General features: G+C 38.5%; 1 protein-coding gene and 1 pseudogene across 1 annotated transcript; both read left to right on the plus strand.

Annotated features, from left to right (window-relative positions):
- Window positions 1-4901: 4901 nt before the first annotated feature.
- LOC128127061 (uncharacterized) lies at window positions 4902-6218 on the plus strand. The gene is made up of 3 exons (XM_052765312.1): window positions 4902-5556; window positions 5607-5890; window positions 5937-6218. Exons 1-3 carry the CDS (start codon window positions 4902-4904, stop codon window positions 6216-6218), a joined length of 1221 nt encoding a protein of 406 aa, XP_052621272.1.
- An 8136-nt stretch (window positions 6219-14354) lies between these two features.
- LOC111889100 (cytochrome P450 81Q32-like) lies at window positions 14355-16267 on the plus strand (annotated as a pseudogene).
- The last annotated feature ends 4157 nt before the right edge of the window (window positions 16268-20424 follow it).

Consider the following 20424-nt stretch of genomic DNA (forward strand, 5'->3'; position numbering starts at 1 on the left):
GAGTTGCTAAAATATGGATTGTTCACCAACAAATTCATTAATATCATATTTTTATGCAACATATAAGGTACACTATATTCTAACTACAACCTTTTGCTTTCTATGTTGTATTGAGTTGTTCATTCACTTCTGAGCATTGAGGATAATACATGATCTTAAGCATTCGTTAAAATCTGGTTGATCGATTAGTTTGGACCCACAGAGCATGGCCATATATATATATATATATATATATATATATATATATATATATATATATATATATATATATATATATATAACCTGCAAAATCATCACGAGGCTGGACGAGTCAAGATCCCATATATGGGCTTCGATGTCGTTAGCGAGCCCTGACGTGATTCATGTTACACTCATAAACAAGAATCGTTAGAGTTGCCCCATGACTTGCGCTCGTGTACGCATTGGCCTTTGAAATCATAATCTTATTCATCATTTTATGTTAAATATGTCATATAAAAGAAGGTGTGTATACAACATGATAATAAAAGAACGTTCTAAAGCAAAAGTATAAATAAAGTACAATATGTGTATTATTTGTGCATGATCTAAGTGGAGTTTTGGTATGGGATGTAATAAAGTACAATATGTGTATTATTTGTGCATGATCTAAGTGGACTTTTGGTATGGGATGTAGGTGTTCAGAGAAAGCAAAAGTATAAATAAAGTACAATATGTGTATTATTTGTGCATGATCTAAGAGGAGTTTTGGTATGGGATGTAGGTATTCAGAGAGGGAGTTCATCTTAGCCACTTAAGTGGTTCTATGCAATTCCAAAAAAAACCCCTTAAGTTTTTAGATTTTTGTCGGTTTTGCCAAAAGTTTGATTTTATGACCATTTTTGCCCTCATTTTTCTGAAAAATGTTCGGTTTTACCTTTTAACCGGTGATAATAGGTTTTTCAGGTTAGGACTATATTGACATCATAGAAAAAACCTTATGATTGCCGTTTTTATGTTTTTACCCTTAATTTTATAATTTTTTTACGCTTTTACCCTAATTATATATATTTTGTTCATATTATACGTTATTATGTAGAAAAATTGTATTTATATACGGAAAAAATGTTTAATTAAATATTGTTCTTATGTTCTTTTTTTAACGTTATTTCTTTATATGTATCTATACTTCTAAAAATATATTTATATTTTTAAAAATATAAAAATACATATTTACACTTCTAAAAATATATGTATATACTTATAAAAACGTTAAAATAAATGCAAAAAACAATATTTAAGACATTTTTGTAAGTATATAAATATATTTTTAGAAGTGTAAATATTTATTTTTATACTTTCTTAAAAGTATAAATATATTTTTTGAAGTATAGATACATATTAATATTTGTAAAAATATAAGATTATGTGTTTATACTTCTAAAAACTATATCTATAAAATATCTATTTATAATTCTAAAAATATTTTTTTACATTTTAAATGGTATATATATATATATATATATATATATATATATATATATATATATATATATATAGAGAGAGAGAGAGAGAGAGAGAGAGAGAGAGAAATAACATTTAGAAAAAGAACATAAATAGAATATTTAATAAAATATTTTGTTCATATATAAATAAGATTTTTACATTAATACGTATAATATGAAAAAAAAATACTTAGGTAAATGCATAAAAAAATTATGAACTTCAGGGTGAAAACATAAAAAACACTACAAACTTAAGGTTTTTTTTAAGTTAATATAATTGTATCCTTGAAAACTGTTATCACCGGTTAAAGGGTAAAACCTAACATCTTTTGGAAAATATGAGGGCAAAAACAAATATAAAATCTAACTTTGTGCAAAACCGACAAAAAACTTAAAACTTAAGGGTTTTATGGCAGTAATTCTTGTGTTTATTATTCTAGGTGAGTTTTTTCGGTATACTATTTACTGTAGTATGTGTCCTAGTGTGTTAAGATAAGATTAGACTATGGTATTGTTAGGTGCTATTTGTGCACCTTTTTGCACACCCTTAGTCCCATTTCATGCATCTATTTAGCATGATTGTTCTTCCTTTTTCTTGCATTTCATCATATTCATGTTAATCTCTAGAACAACCTTATTTGCACACTTTCATGTCTTTTTCAGGTAAACCGGAGCTTGGAATGCGCTTTGGGAGGTGCCGGGAAGCATTGGTGAAGATTTCGGGATGATCAGGCGAAAAATGAAAAAGTTGGAAAAATCAAGTTTGAAATTGGAGTCAGAGAGGTACACGGGGTGTGTTGAATTTACACTGAAAAGTGGGCACGAGGGGTGTTTGAACAAGAAGAAGTTGTTGACCATGCTGAACATGGGCCGTGTTAGTTTAGTGCAAATCAACACGGGGCGTGTTGGCTGCTGAACACAACCCGTGTCAGTTTAGCCTATTTTAACACTGGCCATGTTCGACCCAAAAACCAACTTTTGGCAGTTTTTCCTATCTTTCATATTACGGGTTGAGGGCCATTTTTACACACACACAACATATCAAAGCACATTTTGTGAGGGGATTTTGAAGGCTTTTACAAGGATTTGATCATTTATCATTTGGAAATATTATTTCTCTTATTTGTAAGTTGTAATTGTGAATTATTTCCATCTTTTAACTTTTGATCTTGTTTTAGCCATGTGTGGCTAGAACCCTAGTTTCTCCAACTTCATGTCTTGACTTCTTAGTTGTGATTTCAATCATATGACTTGATGTTTGCTTTTAATTTCTATCTAGTGAATTTGATTTTGCTTCAATCAAAATTTTGATTCTAAATATGATTCTTATTGGCCATTTGAATTAGGGTTAGGTCATTCAAGTTATCTCTTTTACAAAATCTGTAATTGTTTTGTGAAATTGAACAAGTAACAAGCACTAAATTGATTTCCATCGAATGAATTTAGTGTAAATCTTATTCACACACTCTTATGCTCCCGAGCTTGTGAGGAGTATTGGGTGTTGTTGGGAACATTCACATAAAGTTTAATGCAATCTTTCAATCTAATTCTAAGAGCGTGTTTAGGTTAGGTTAGTAAGGTTAGGGTTAATCAAAGAGCTTGTTTTGATTGATTAATGTGGTGAATGGAAAGTGTTAGAGCTTGTTAACACTTTCAAGTACCAACTTAGATAGAATGAAACAAATGTCTTGTCATCTTTGATTCACATTGCTAGATTGTCATACATGAATTTGGAGCCCTTACAAAATCTGAACTTAATTCACTCATTTAGCCGATTACGTGTGTTTTTAATTTGTTTGTTTAGTCATTGCATTCTAAAACCCCATCTTTACTGTTGGTGACCATAGTACCTTGCGCAAAGAGGTATATATTAATTATCCCGTGTCTCTGTGGATCGACCCTACTTTTCTTGTACTACCTTTTAGTGCAATATAGTGGGATTCTTTTGGAGTATATCGTACCCCTTTATTTGTTGGGTTTGACACGCCTAACAAATTGGCGTCGTTGCCAGGGACACGGTGTTACTAATTGTTTTATGCCAAGATCTTTTCGTATAGGTACGCCATTGCCAATTGACTTGGGGATAGAAAAGACTGTAAAGAAACTAAGGAAGCAAACCAAGCTTCGTAAGAAGTAATCAGGTTGCGGGACTTCTTCGTCATCTACTCCCCCGATCATCAACTTTTGGGAGGACATACCCCTCTTAAGTGTATCCGCATCAGAAATAGAAAGTCTCTCACTCTCATCACAACCATCCTCACCCAAAAACACCACTCCACCATATTCACCTACCTATAATACCCGAAACAATATACCCACAGAAACTTCAACCACTACTCACACCATGGGAGATAACCATGGAGGGAGTTCACCTCCAAACCCACCACCCGAACAAACCCTTCACCAATGGGTGAGGCAAGAGGTTACTCAACAACCTCTTGCATCACCTATCCAGCAGCCACAAACCTTGAATTGAAATTCGGACACATCCACTTACTCCCAACCTTTAGAGGCTTAGAAAACGAAGATCCCCACAAGTTCCTCACAGAGTTTCATGTTGTGTGTGTTGGAATGAAACCACACAATGTTACGGAGGACCAAATTAATCTTAGGGCATTCCCCTTTGCAGTGCAAGACTTGGAAAAAGATTGGCTTTATGATCTCCCACCGGGGACGGTCAACACATGGGTAGACCTTGCACGCCTCTTCTTAGACAAATACTTCCCAGAAATGAAAGCATCAACCCTAAGAAGAGAGATAATTAGGATCAAACAACACAAGAGAGAAGCCTTTCATACATATTGGGAGAGGTTTAAAAAGCTTTGTGCCCGTTGTCCCAAGCATGGAATTACCGAGTACTAACTCCTCCAATATTTCATTGAAGGAATGACTCCAATGGAAAGAAGGCTTCTTAATGCTTCGAGTGGCGGATCTTTACCTGATAAGACTCCAACCAAAATCTGCAACTTAATTAAGCATATGGCTAAAGATTCTAAGCATGCAAGCCATGATGAAGAATGGTACACAGATGCACCCCGAAGTGTAAAAGAGGTCCAAGCTCCTCAAATTGAAGCTCAATTGTCTGAGCTTACAAAAGTTGTAATGATGTTGGCTAAAGACAAGGGTGTGCAGCCCACACCCCGCCCTTGTGGTATATGCACTCAATTAGGGCACCCAACCGACATGTGCCCTTAACTTCAAGATGAGGATTATGCAGAAGCCAATGCTTTAGGAGGGTATTCCGGGGCGAATTAAAGGGGATTTGAGCAGCCACGGGGTGATCAAAGATGGAACAACAATCAAGGTTTGGGAGGAAATCAACAGGGAAGTTATCAACCAAGTCAACCAAATCAATACCAACAGAGACCACCTTTTCCACCACAAAACTTTCAGCCAAGGCAGCCACAACACCCTCCTCAACAAGCGAGTTCATCAAGCATGTCCTTAGAGGACATAGTGAAGAGTTTGGCAACTAGTACACAAACTTTCCAACAAGAAACAAAAGCAAGCATAAAGAACTTAGAGCAACAATTTTCACAGCTTGCTACTTCCGTAAGCAAACTAGAATCTCAAGGAAAGTTGCCCACCCAAACTGAAAATAATCCAAGGCATAATGTGTGTGCCATCACTTTGAGAGGCGGAAAGAGCTACGATGGTCCAAAAGTGTCGGTTGGTCAAGAAGAAGAAGAAGTAATTGTCGAAGAGGCCACCAAAGAAGAAAAGAAGGAAGATAAAACAACCGCAAAGAAGTCCTTCGTCACTGAGCCTAAAGCCACACCTGCTCCATTCCCCGAACGATTAAAGAGCACAAAGAAAGAACGGGAAGAGAGTGAGATTATGCAAATGTTCCCGAAAGTTCACATGAACATTCCACTCCTCGAGGCCATCAAGCAGGTACCTAGATATGCAAGGTTCCTTAATGATCTTTGTGTATCTAAAAAGAAATTGAAAGGAAACCAAATTGTAAAAGTTGGGGAAAATGTATCCGCGGTTTTGCAAAAGAGGATACCCCCAAAGTGCAATGATCCCAGAGTCTTTACCGTGCCATGCAAATTGGGGAATCTTTATGTACCTCGAGCCATGCTCGATCTTGGTGCATCCATAAATGTCCTACCATATTCTATCTTTAATCAATTGGTGTAGGAACATTAAGCAAAACCGGTGTGATCTTTCAACTTGCCGACCGGTCTTTGGTACATCCAAAAGGTGTATTGGAGAATGTGTTAGTGCAAGTTGATGAATTTGTTTTCCCAGCCGATTTTTATGTCTTAGATATGGGAGATGATGACTCTCCAAGTTCAAGTTCCATACTTTTGGGTAGACCTTTTCTTAAAACTTCTAAAACAAAAATTGATGTCTACAACGAAACTTTAAGTATGGAATTTGATGGTGAAGTTATCAACTTCAATGTTCATGAAGAAAAAAAAGTTTCCTTCTGATGTTCAGTCTGTTAATTTTATGAATATGATCCAGCCACTGGCTGAAAAGAGCTTAAACTCGACTAACCATGATTTTATGGAGTTAGTCTTGTCACAAATATTAGATAAGTACAAAGCCAAAGAACTTGCAAAGGAGTGCGGTATAAACAAGGAGGTGCTGGAGATTTTGAAATTCAAGGATGATAAGCACATGTGGATTGATGGAAGAGAAGTAGAGCCACCTACTACCAAAGCCAAATTTCTTCCACCGGTGGAACAAGCACAAGATTCGGGAGCAAAAACTCCACCGGACCCTATAAAGAATATACATGTCTAGAAGGAGAGCACTCAACCAGTCATCAACTCAAATAAACTATCGAAGAAGGAAAAGAATGAGTTGATAACCTTGCTAAATAAATACCAAAAAAGGACTAAGTGGACAATTTCCGATATTAAAGGTTTAAGTCTTTTTTGGTTTGTGCGCAAAAAGAAAGCCAAAGGAAGGTTGAAGGTTCCGTTGAAGGAGGTGTCAAGAAGATTGATGTGTTGGAGAGGCCCACATACTTAGAATGAAGCATATGTGGGGGCAAAGTCAAGCCAACGACTTAAAACAAGGGCAGCTTACCGGGAGGCAACCCGGGGGTATTTTTGTCATTTCTTTAAAAATAATTTCCATTTCTTTGAAGTTTTTGGTTTTTAATGTTCCAAATGCATTTAAACATGTTTTTAAATCACCAAACGAACCTCGAGATGCAAAACCATTTCGTTTCAATGAGAGGGGATTTTTTTTTGGGTTCAAAAAGTGGGAAGTGGCAAATAGAGCCGTACACGACCCGTGTTTATTTTTGCCTTATATTGAACACGGGTCATGTTCAAGCGAGGCAATCATTTTCGCAGTCAGAGGGGTACACGACCTGTGTCTTTTTTACCTTATGCCCAACATGGGCCGTGTTCAGCCATTTTCAGAATTTTAAACCCCCAACACGGGCCGTGTGATTTTACAATAAAAGAACACGGGCCATGTTGGCTACTGAACAAATGTGTTATAAGTCTAAAAGTCGGTTTTTATCACCCCCGTTCACCCATAACTCACCCCCAAAACAATTTCTCTCTTCCAAGAACCCCTAGGTCCGAAACTTTCACAATCTGTTTTGTGCTTTTGGGCTTGATACTTTATATAGGCAAGCTTGGGGAGGTTAAAGAGGAGGTTCTCACCACCAACTGCAAGGCTCCAAGAACGATTCATTAAATTCTTTCCATATCTTTAATTGTTCATATTTTGCTTTAAAATTCAATATGTGTGCACTTGTGACTGTTTTAAACTCTTACCCAACCCGACTACCATCCCCCACCACCTTCCGGTGATTAGATAGGTTGTTACGCCCTCTCCAAGCATCGGGGACGATGCTTATCTTTAAGCTTGGGCAGGGGTAGAGTTGTACATTAGGGTCACCTCCATGCATTAAATTTCAAAAAAAAATCCAAAAAGAATTTTTTTTGTTTATGTTCTTAGTTTGCATTTTTTTTCTTAGTTTCTTAAAAATAAATAAATAAATAAAACATCTCCATGCATTTCGTAAAAAAAATACCGAAGCAACCAGATTGTTACCGGAAGTGTAGAATCAGCTGTCATAACTAGGGACCCAAACACCGTATTTCGAGACCCTAGCCTTAGATAATAAAAAGAATTTATATTGAAACATTTTTTGGGCGGTAATAACAGCTTTAGGATGATTTGCTTCTAAATGTATAAAAAGAATCTGTATCGACAACTCTGGATCCACAGAACACAGACCTATTTGTTGACACGCGTTACCCCCGCGGTAACAGAGAGCTTAAGTATCAGAACCACACAATCAAGAAATAAGGAAGGGTATAACTGTCATATCTAGTACCCAAATCAGAATTTCAAGTGCCAAAATGAAGAAATCTCCAGAAATTCCAAAAATGAAGATTAAAGAATCCAAGTTCAAAACGAAGTACAAATCAAAGTTCAATCAAATCAAAAGCCAATTCAAAGTCAAATCTGGTGAATGAAGAACTGTGTGATATGCTACTTGTGGCTCTCAAAAAATTGAAAGCATAGGAGTTGGGCCCCTTCGGGTGGGCTCGCTGTTTCAGCGAAAGCTGATTCGCCGTGACGGGTTCTTAAGGATGCGTCGATTCTGATTCTTGGCCATCTAGTCTTAAGGACATGAGATCCAGATTATGTTATTTTCGCCCATAAAGCTTAGTAAGGTATAAAGTTTTAATAAAACTAGGTTTGGATTATTGGGTTACACCGTTTCGGGTCTTCCTCACTTTAGGAGTCTCTGATACATGGAAGGAAGCACGATGGTCGCCTAAGTATTAATGATTGGAGCCCCATTGATGTAAGGTTTGATCGTATATGTCCATATTTATAAAAATAAATAAAAATATTACTTATGTTCTTAAATCTTTCGTTGGTTCAATTTTTGTTCCTTAAGTATCTTTTGTACATATGTTTCATTTTCATGGTTTTCGTCGCATGCATTCATTCTTAGCTTTTAGGATCTTTCTGTCCACATTTTTTCTATGTTTCTTTTTGCCATCTAGAAATCGTCCTGTTTGGCCGGTTCTTGTTCTTTCTTGAGGACAAGAAAGGTCTAATCTTGGGGAGATTTTGTTAGGTGCTATTTGTGCACCTTTTGCACACCCTTTTAGTCCCATTTCATGCATCTATTTAGCATAATTGTTCTTCCTTTTTCTTGCATTTCATCATATTTATGTTAATCTCTAGAACAACCTTATTTGCACACTTTCATGTCTTTTTCAGGTAAACCGGAGCTTGGAATGCGCTTTGGGAGGTGTCGGGAAGCATTGGTGAAGATTTCGGGATGATTGGGCGAAAAATGAAAAAGTTGGAAAAATCAAGTTTGGAATTGGAGTCAGAGAGGTACACAGGGTGTGTTGAATTTACACTGAAAAGTGGGCACGGGGGGTGTTTGACCAAGAAGAAGCTGTTGACCATGCTAAACACGGGACGTGTCAGTTTAGTGCAAATCAACACGGGGCGTGTTGGCTGCTGAACACAACCCGTGTCAGTTTAGCCTATTTTAACACGGGCCATGTTCGACCCAAAAACCAACTTTTGGTAGTTTTTCCTATCTTTCATATTACGGGTTGAGGGCCATTTTTACACACACACAACCTATCAAAGCACATTTTGTGAGGGGATTTTGAAGGCTTTTGCAAGGATTTGATCATTTATCATTTGGAAACATTATTTCTTTTATTTGTAAGTTGTAATTGTGAATTATTTCCATCTTTTAACTTTTGATCTTGTTCTAGCCATGTGTGGCTAGAACCCTAGTTTCTCCAACTTAATGTCTTGACTTCTTAGTTGTGATTTCAATCATATGACTTGATGTTTGCTTTTAATTTCCATTTAGTGAATTTGATTTTGCTTCAATCGAATGTTTGATTCTAATTATGATTCTTATTGGCCATTTGAATTAGGGTTTGGTCATTCAAGTTACCTCTTTTACAAAATCCGTAATTGTTTTGTGAAATTGAACAACAAGTAACAAGCACTAAATTGATTTCCATCGAATGAATTTAGTGTGAATCTTATTCACACACTCTTACGCTCCCGAGCTTGTGAGGAGTATTGGGTGTTGTTGGGAACATTCACATAAAGTTTAATGCAATCTTTCAATCTAATTCCAAGAGCATGTTTAGGTTAGGTTAGTAAGGTTAGGGTTAATCAAAGAGCTTGTTTTGATTGATTAATGTGGTGAATGGAAAGCGTTAAAGCTTGTTAACACTTTCAAGTACCAACTTAGATAGAATGAAACAAATGTCTTGTCATCTTTGATTCACATTGTTGGATTGTCATACATGAAGTTGGAGCCCTTACAAAATCTGAACTTAATTCACTCATTTAGCCGATTACGTGTGTTTTTAATTTGTTTGTTTAGTCATTGCATTCTAAACCTCCCTCTTTACTGTTGGTGACCATAGTACCTTGCGCAAAGAGGTATATACTAATTATCTCGTGTCTCAGTGGATCAACCCTACTTGCCTTGTACTACCTTTTAGTGCAATATAGTGGGATTCTTTTGGAGTATATCGTACCCCTTTATTTGTTGGGTTTGACACGCCTAACAGGTATATTGTTAGGCAGGTAGACTTGTAGATTTTTCCCCAAGATCTTGAGTTGTCTTGTTATCTATTTTATGTATATGTCAACATATGTGGTGGTGGGCTGAGGCGTTCCAGCTTTGTGTAGAAAGCTAAGACGCAGGCGGACCAACTTTATGTTGAAGGTCAAGGGGTGAGTTGATGACAAGATCAACATTAAGTGTTAAGAGTGTAGACACTCACAAGGGGCAAGTTGATGTCAAGAACAACTAGAGTGTTGTGAGCATAGACACTCGACGTTGTTTGGGTCGACCGGTTCTAATAGAAAGAGCCTTGTTTGCATGTTTGTATGTTTATTGTTGTATATGAAAATTTGGGGAACTCATTAAAATTTAGCTTACAGTTGTTGATTAAATGTTTCAAGTACTTTTGATGATCGTGGGAAGACGAATGTTTGATTGTACACAGTACACCCTCATCAACAACTTTCGTGTTTTGTGATGATATTATGATTTCTGGATTATTGTATTTTGGAACATATGATGTTCACTCACTTGGGTTTTATGAAAATAGTTTTTTATTTTAATTAAAAATAAAAAGTTTTGTTGTGAAAAATGGGACGTTACAATTTGCATTTCAGTTGGGGGTGTTAGGTGGTTGTTTGGATTGGAATTGGATTTGTTATGGAAATGGGTTGACGTTTAATAGAAACACTTGTTGTGACATTTAGAATTGTAAATAGTTGAAACATCCCAAAATTCAAGACCAGAAATTTCTTTTAATAAAACATTACTTTAAACAAAGACATCATTCCAAAACATCATCTGAGTATAAGTTTTCAAAACACTTGTTTATTATCAGAGTAAACATTCCCAGGCTGACTAATCTATGGTGTGTGTCATGCGATCACTCCGAGCTCCTCCCTCCGCTACCGGAAGTACCTGAAAACAAAACTAAAAACCGTAAGCACGAAGCTTAGTGAGTTCCCCACCTTACCACATACCACGCATAACCACATACTGCACATACTGGGCCACGCCCGCTATCCGGGGCCTCGCCCCCTACTACGGGCCTCGCCCGCTACAACGGCCCCGCCGCTCCAGGCCCCGCCTGGCTTCGAGCCTCGCTCGGATACAGATCTGTTTCACTTAGGCCTCGCCTGTCACAGGGCCTCGCCCACTAACATATAATAGCACCTAAACGTATCACATAACATTACATAAGCTAAACATATACTAACAACCCTTGCTCTAAGGCCTCGCCTATCTCTGGGCCCCGCCCGAGTTCTGCTACTGATGAGTCATGGAACCTCGTCCATACTCCTGCTGATAGTGAGGTTCGGGCCCAGCCCACCCTCACTCCTTTCCTAACTTGGGCCCCGCCCCTGCTCTGCTGCTACTGAGATATGGAACACCATCCACACTCTGCTATTGGTGAGATACGGGACCTCGCCCTCTCTCACCTCCCTACCAGGAACATACAAGTATCACATAGACAACAAGTATAAACTATCACATAAACCGCTCCTTGGGCATCCGCCCTCTGTCATTGGACCTCGTCCAAATATCATACTAGCATACTGTGCCTAGGGCTAACCCCCGAGTCTTCTACTCGTAACTACATGGGCCGGCATTGTGGCCGTAGACCCATTCATACAAAGGGAGACTCACCTGATATTGCCGAACTGCCGCTGCTAACCCCTTCGACCGCTACCTGACCGCTAACTCCGAATTGCTGCTCCGCTAGCTCCCCGAGCTACCAACAACAACCCAACACTTAGTCTAACTGACCTCCAAAGGTTAACCAAGTCAACTCTGGTCAAAGTCGATGTCCTGGTCAAAGTCAACCCTCCAGGTCAACCCTACTCGCCGAGTCACCCTGCTGACTCGCCGAGTCCATAAATCCAGAGTCCTTCCACTCGCGACTCTACTCGCCGAGTCAGCCCCTGACTCGCCGAGTTTACTGATTCTCGATTCCTGTCCTGACCAACTCACTGAGTCCTGGCTCGACTCGCTGACTCGAGTCTTAACTCGAAGGGTTTGGGACCACTCGACCTGACTCGCCGAGTCTAAGAACAGACTCGCCGAGCACACGACAAACTTCATCCAACTCGACGAGTTGTTCATCCAACTCGCCGAGTTCATGCCCATCTTCATCCGACTCGACGAGCTATTCATCCCACTCGTCGAGTTCCTCCTCATCTTCAAGCTACTCGCCGAGTCCACTCGAAGGACTCGTCGAGTCCACTAAGATCCACTTACATGCAGAGGACTTCCGAGTCATGCATGAGCTCCAAACTATAGATCTACCCTCCCCAAGCCTATTTCCCACGTAAAGTTGCAACCTTTACGTGTAGAGAGTGAGATCTAGGCAAAATACACCCATAGCTAGGGTTTAGGACCAAGAGACTCCAATTTCCACCCAATGGCTGATACTTTATGGGATTACATACCAAAATAAACATGGATCTGAGGTAGCAACCTCAGATCTGGACCTCAAGCTCAAGATTGGTCTTAAACATGGCTTAAAAGCCCCAAAACTCATAACCAAGGAAAAATATGGAGGAGAAAAACGAATTGATACCTTCCAATGCTCTGAAATGCTTCCCAAACTTCAGATCCAAAGCCACTCCCTGATGCTTCAAGGATTCCCACTCCTTCTTCTTCCTTAAACCCACTCAAAAATGGCTAGAAGCTTGAATGAACACAATGGGGGCTTAAGGTGCGGCGTTCTGGGTGCAAGAGGCTGTAAAGGAGCCCTAGGAAGAAGATTAAGATGCTTAAATAGGCTCCAAGCCCCGGATTTAGGGTTTTCCTCGCACAGACCAGACTCGCCGAGTCCACTTGGCCGACTCGTCGAGTTGGTCACTTTCTTATCGACCCGGATCCCGCTCCGACTCGCCGAGTCCTTCCTTTGACTCGTCGAGTCCCTCTTAAATTTAGGGTTTCCTTTACTTTCTTGGCTTTCAAAATCCTGGGTGTTACAATAGTAGCTAGGAACACCACCTACAAACATTTGGTTTTAAGAGTAAATTGATGGATCGATTTATAGCTGGTAAGATAATGGTGATGAAGGATCACAACCGAATTGTGTATATAGGTTTGAAACATTTGGGTTGGAAGTGTCGGGAACATTTGGATTGTTGGAAAACATTTTGAATATAAAAAGTTTGTATATTGTGTAAATTTAATGGTAAAAATGTATGTATGTATAGTGGTTATATGGTAAAAAAAAAATAAGAAAAAAGAAAAACTGAAAAATGCTCCAACGGACAAAAGCCAACGGCTATATGCCCTCCAATGCTCCAAATTTTGAATGGCGGAAGGTTGCCTACAACATAATGCGTTGGCGAAAATTCCATTGGGGGCGGTATTTACCGCCAACAAACTCGTCTACGTCGACTTGTCATCCGCAAAATTGCCACAACACCGTCTGGTCTAATAGATTGATTTGATTCACTCAAATAACAATTTCATAGAAATATATGGAAAATATCTTAAACTATAACCTTACACACTAACATACACACCCCATGTAGTGGCTTTCTTCTTCCTTCTTCTTCTTTCTCCTCCCCTCTCCTCTGGTGGAGAGAGCATGATGATGTTTATATGATTATAGACTAATATGATCATTTGTGAAATAAATAGGGGTGGGAAATCGGGTCATCGTGTCGTGTTTTTGTCTGACACGATACGACACGACACGACAATGTTTTATGTAACACGAACACGACACGACAGGATCTCATGCTTTTTTAACTAACACGAAAACGAACCGATTAAAAAACGAAAAACACGACACGACACGACACGACAAAGATAACATGAAATAAAAATTAATGTATTTAATTAATATTTATTCATACGTAACACGAAAAACACGACAAAAAATGTTAAATCGTGTCAATTTTGTGTCAAATTTTGAACACGAAAACGACACGATACGACGTCGTATTTTTTACACCTGATACGAACACGACACGAACACGAATTCGAATTTCAGTTTCGTCTCAATTTTGTTTCGTTTCATGTATTTTTTGTCGTGTCGTGTCATCAATTGTCACCCTAGAAATAAATTTTTTAAATCATTGGAATCCATAAATATTAGCAAGTTCCGAATGATATACGATGATGTCACAGCAACAGTAATAATTACGATAATTTCTACGACGATGAGGTCTCAAAGATTTCTTGACCATGGTCAATTTTGTATAAATGGCCAAATTGAATTCTTCCACAATTATAACTCATATGTATTAGGTTTTAGACAAAAGATGTCATCAACTCTAAAACCATTTACCTTTCTAGAAACTCGGAAAAAAAAAAAAAAAAAATACTGTATTCACAATGCGATAAGGGTGACCGATATAGAACTTTGACGGAAATATAATTACCCTAAATATTTTAAAGAGAACAGGAAATAATAAAATGGAAAATCCACAAGTCTTCATCATTTTACACATAACGACAACGAAGTCAATGACGTTTCTCCATTTTTGACTTCCTATAAAACTGAAATCAAAATCAGTCGTTAAAGCATACAATGACAAGTCAACAACATCATCTTAAACCATGGATTTGCCTTTTCTATTTGTTTCCTTCCTACTGATTCTAACGTCCTACCTATTCACATGCTTCTTCCGTCGCAAGTTCTCCAACCTTCCACCCACCGTCTTCCCGTCGCTCCCCATAATCGGCCACCTCTACCTTCTGAAACCACCACTCTACAGAAAATTCGCGAAAATCTCCGCCAAATATGGCCCCATTTTCTGCCTTCAGTTGGGCTTCCGACGTGTCGTGGTGATCTCCTCACCTTCCCTCGTCGAAGAATGTTTCACCAAGAATGACGTCATCCTCGCCAACCGCCCTAAGATGCTATTTGGCAAAATCATCGGCGTCAATTACACTAGCTTTGCCTGGGCGCCCTGTGGTGACAACTGGCGCAACCTCCGTCGCATTGCAACCGTCGAGATCCTATCCATCCATCGTCTCAACGAGTTTCACGACATACGAGCAGAAGAAGGAAGATCGCTGATCCGTAAGCTGGTGTCTAGTTCTTCTCCGGTGACTATGAAGTTGGTTTTCTATGAGCTGACTTTGAATGTGATGATGAGGATGATTGCCGGGAAGAGGTACTTCGGTGGTGATAATCCCGAGTTGGAGGAAGAAGGGAACCGATTCAGGGAAATGCTAAAGGAAACGTTTATACTCGCCGGAACTTCAAACGTCGGCGATTACCTGCCTATATTAAGTTGGTTGGGAGTGAAGGGACTTGAGAAGAGGTTAATAGCGTTACAGGAGAAAAGGGATGTTTTCTTTCAAGGATTAATCGAGGAAGTTCGAAGATCAAAAGGGAACGAAACGGGAAATAAGAGGAAGACGATGATGGAAGTTTTGTTATCCCTACAAGAATCCGATCCCGAGTACTACACTGATTCCTTGATCTGAAACTTTGTTCTGGTAAGAATATATAACTGATAATAATCATTTCTTGTTTCTTGATCGATCTTCTAGAAATCTGATTATTATCGTTTCCATGATCAGGCTTTATTAGCAGCTGGGAGTGATACTTCAGCGGGAACCATGGAATGGACAATGGCACTCCTACTAAACCATCCGGGAGTTGTACAAAAGGCACAGAACGAGATCGATCAAATTGTCGGAAAAGATCGTCTTGTTGATGAATCTGACATATCGAATCTACCTTACCTTCGTTGTATCATAAACGAGACTCTTCGACTGAAACCTGCAGGACCTTTACTAGTTCCACACGAAGCATCAGAGGATTGTGTGATCGGAGGGTATAGCATCCCTGGAGGGACGATGGTGCTGGTGAATCAATGGGCGATACATCATGACCCGAAAGTGTGGGCCGACCCGGAAGCGTTCAAACCGGAAAGGTTTGAAGGTGTGGAAGGGACAAGAGATGGGTTTAAGCTGCTGCCGTTTGGGTATGGAAGGCGGAGTTGTCCGGGGGAAGGGTTGGCTGTTCGTGTTCTTGGGATGACTTTGGGGACGATGATTCAGTGCTTTGATTGGGAAAGGATTAGTGAAGAAATGGTGGATATGAGTGAAGGCTCCGGGATTACATTGCCCAAGGCTGTTCCATTGGTAGCCAAATGCAAACCTCGTCTAGAGATGCAGAATCTACTGTCGTTATTCGAAACAAGTTAGTGATGGTGGTTTCGCCCCTGTTTTTGGCGTTGAAATTATGAATAGTTTTGTATTATAGTATAATACTATATAGTGTTTGATCGAATAAGAAAAAATCATTCAATAAGTATATTTCGGTCTTTCTCCGTACTAAAATTCTTGTTTTTAATTTCAGCCGAAAGGTCCCTCTTCTGTTGCCACCCTAATCTTCACATGTCCAACACTCCAACTCTTATCATTTAGAAAGTAGGTTTAGATCCCCATAATTAACTCCATGCTACATGCCTTTATCCCTTAATTTAATATACAAATTATGAAATCATTGTTTGTAATTGAACAATTATTATGTGAGATTGTTTACCACGTTCGTTGAAACCAATAAACAATAAATAAAAGTCATATAAAACGAGATGTCGATTCCCCAAAATCTATGTATAAATATTTAGTAGATTATAAAAATATGATATAATTTGCTTCAATTATAATTCATTGTAACAAAAAAATCATTATATATACGATATAATTCCCGTGGCGGCTTATCAACAGTACCCTTTTAGAGCCGGCTTCAGTTTGGAGCTGCACAGATTTTGCCCCTCATTTTCGTAGTCTTCTTCAGTCTTCTTCACGCTTCCTCCTAACCACTATTGTCTTCCAATCAGCTGCTTACAAACCGCCTGCTGTTCTGCATATGCTTAGTCATTCTTCTCCACCAACTATATGTTCAAAATCAATCTGCCATCACCTTTTTACAAACACGATTTAAGAAATTTTTGGTTATTGCCATAAATTGTACAATTTGTGTGTTCAAAACAACATTTACTCCCATGTGTGTCGCTAATTGGATTCTTGACAGGTGGTTTTCTACTTGTGTTGCTGAATACTGAGGTAACCTCTTTTATCGATTTCTTTTTCTTTTTATTTCACTTCCCTAGACATTTGTAGTTGTTTGTAATGAATTTTATGTAGTTATGCTTATTGATCACTGTTATATTTTTTAAAAGGTAGTGGCATTTGGTGATTGTGGATTGAATTATAACAGAACTCATTTCTGCCGGCTGAATTTTCAAAAGAGAAATGAATGGTCTGATTGTTCAAGAAATGAAAGTTTGATGGCTCATGGTTTTTTGAAATAAAACGTCAATGGGCCATGGGTCATGCGATTTTCTATAAGGAGAAATGAATGTTGTGATTGTTGAAGAAATTACATTCTTATGTTGTCCACTGTATTCAATTGTAGAGCTATAGATATCAGATAACTGTCATGCCTCCCAAAGTTATTAAAACGACATTTTAAGTCACTTTCTCAAGGACGTGGTCATGAAGAGTGGCTTGAAGCAGTCCCTCAAGTATCGGTCGCAAGGTTTGTGCATAGTAGCATAGAGTACCACTATAAAGGTAATGGTCCTAATCGACTTTATCACTTATATTGTCACTATCACATATATCGTCACATAATAGACTTTAACACATATATTGTCACTGTCATCTCTAAATTTCATTTACTTTTCTTTTTGTATTACAAGAGAAAAAAACTAAAGTTAAATTAAACAAATTAACAATAAGAAACATTATTAAGAACAAGGAAGCTATATTATTTAAAAACAAATGGTTTCTTTACTTGATTAATCCCACATCTCTTTTTAATTTTGGTTTTTTTCCTTGTAGGGTTTCTCATGATTTCTATTTTATGATTTTAGATAATTACCGAATTTTAGTAGAATTGACTTGTATAGTATCTGTAAAGAGGATGGCAACTTGTATTATTTTACCCATAATTGTCATAAGGTTGTTTTTTCTATGTGCTTTGCATTGAGCCTATTAAATGTCAATGATGAATCTCAGAATTTCAGGTCTTAAATTCGCTCACCGGGAAGAAATCTAGGGAGAAGGCTCTGATGGTTAAGCTAGATATCGATCGAATATGTGTTTGGTGATCATTCGTAAGTAGGAACTGATAATGCATACCTATGATGTCTCCTGAACTTCGGTCGGCCTTTATAGTTGTTTTGTTGGGAAACATTGTAACGTCCTGTCCCGAATCGTTTCCCATTTCAGGGTGGTGATCAAAGATAAGGTATTAGTAGGCTTAGGACCTCTCAGGAATTGATATATGGACCCATTTGGATGTGGGTGACGTAATTTAGATGATCCGGGTATTCGGTTTTTATTTTGGAGCCAAGGGGTATTTTGGTAAAGTGTCAGCTCGGGCTTTTATGGAAATTGGATTTTTTTGGGAAATTGTAAGGCAAGTATAAGTTAATAAAAGCGTAAACCTTCTCATTATCTTTTCATGGATATAAGGATCGTCAAAATCGGATTTATAATGGAGAAGCTATGGCCTTCAGAGTATAATAGGGTTTAAGGGCAACCCTAGTACATGGGGCGTACATAGGGAGTACGCAAGGTGTACTACGGTACTAGTGCAAAGTGCAGTATATGGGGAGTACACTGGGGTACGCTTAGCGTACCAAGATGGAATGATAGCGAGACCGAGGCCTCGTACGCTGTGCGTACGAGAAGTACGTTGGGCATACAAGGGTTTAATGAAACCCTAGTTTTGAGATGTTGCACCCTATTTAAGCTCATTTAGTCCCTAGGGCTGACCTCTTTACCAACCTCCATACCTCCTAAACCTTAAATTTCGACCCTTAGCCTCCTTTGTTGTATCTTTGAGCTCTTGAGAAGAAGTTGGTGCTTATTTGTTCATTTTGAAGAGATTGAAGAAGATTAAAGGTGCATTAATTAGTATGTAGCTTAGAGATCCAAAATCATCACTCATTTTGTAAGTATTTTGAGGTATCAAGTTCATACATTGTCTTCTCCTTGCTTAGATCTCTTCATATTAGGGTTTTATGCTTTTTTGTCTCCCTTTGATTGGTCTTGATGGGTTAAGACCATTTTAGAAGCTAAGTCTTGTAGATCTGGATGTTTGGAGGGTTCATTAAGCTTAAAGGTGCAAGCTTTATGGTGTTTTTTTGTCTCATGCATGCATTAAGTCATCTATTAAGTACTTTTGATCTTTAAGATCTTCATTAAGCCATGCATGCACATAAAGTTGGCAACTATATGTGATTAACCACCTTAAGGAAGTCAGATATGAGCTTGGGTCGTGGTCTTAATCAATTAAGAGCTAAGTTAGGGGGTTGGCCAAGTTGGTGAGTACGTAGAGCGTACAAGCATGTACGTTGTGCGAACAACCCCTTAAAGTAGTACACTGAGCGTACAGACTGAGTATGCCCCGCGTACTCAGCAATTTGGGTTTTGTTGCTTTGGGCTTCAGGTTTGGGCTAGAGTGGGCTTGGCTGTCTTGGGCCATGTTGGCCCATCTAAATTCAATTAAGAATATTATTGGACCTTGCTTTAAGGCCTATAACAGTCATTGGGCCCAATTTAGAAAATTAGGCTATATTTGGGCCTTAGGTGTTTATTTGGAATTTGGTCCTTTGGATTAGTGGTTTGGGCCTAGGCTTTGGGCCAAGTTGGGAAAGGGTTAAAAAGGTCTTTTACACTAATTTGGACTCTTAGTGTGAGTCGGGACCCAGTTATTAATTTTGTGTTATTCTGGTAATTGATAGCGCGAGATTTTTAGCGGATCTGCAGTCAGAGATTATCCGTGGGTTTCAGCTGTCTGAGGTGAGTATTCTCACTGTATCAATGGGTCGAAGGCACCAATGTCGACCCATTACTTGTTTTTTTTTGGAATGCTAGTTGTCTTTGTGATACTTGCTTGGAAAACCCCGGGGGTAACCCGTGGCATTTGTATGAAAGACCATGGGGGTAGCCAATGGCACTTGGATGTAAGACCATGGGGGTAGCCCATGGAAAATATATGTATGGTATGTGGTATTTAGGGGACTCACTAAGCTTTGTGCTTACGTTTTTCAGTTTATGTTTCAGGTTCTTCGGTTTTCAAATGGAAGAGCTCAGGATGATTGCAGAGCACATATCACCTCGTTCCGCATTTTCGTAACTTACTCTGATATGATATGATGATTTACACATTTGTTTTATCTGGATTATTATGATGACGTTTCTAGAATACGGGTTTTATTAATTTAAAAATGAATTTTGTGGGTCTTATTTTTTGATGTTACAAGTTGGTATCGGAGCCTTGGTTTGAGGGATTTGGGCACACTCTCGAATGTGACTGAACTCAAAATTGAGGAGTTGGTAATTTTTCTTAAAAGGAAAAGGGGTTTTAAAAATATTTTGTAAAAGGAAAAAAATTCTAAAAGGATTTTGTAAAGATAAAAGGGGTGTGATGCGTGCAATCTGCCGAACTCAAGT

This window comes from Lactuca sativa, chromosome 1 (assembly GCF_002870075.4).
Source record: "Lactuca sativa cultivar Salinas chromosome 1, Lsat_Salinas_v11, whole genome shotgun sequence".
Classification (NCBI taxonomy): Eukaryota; Viridiplantae; Streptophyta; class Magnoliopsida; order Asterales; family Asteraceae; genus Lactuca; species Lactuca sativa.

What these genes read in the sequence shown, in the direction of transcription:
- LOC128127061 (XM_052765312.1), top strand. Translation starts at nt 4,902, where the DNA reads ATGTCCTTAGAGGACATAGTGAAGAGTTTGGCAACTAGTACACAAACT. An exon ending in TCGAGCCATGCTCGATCTTG is followed by an intron (nt 5,557 to 5,606) that starts GTGCATCCATAA and finishes CAATTGGTGTAG; the next exon opens with GAACATTAAGCAAAACCGGT. An exon ending in ATGTTCATGAAGAAAAAAAA is followed by an intron (nt 5,891 to 5,936) that starts GTTTCCTTCTGA and finishes AATATGATCCAG; the next exon opens with CCACTGGCTGAAAAGAGCTT.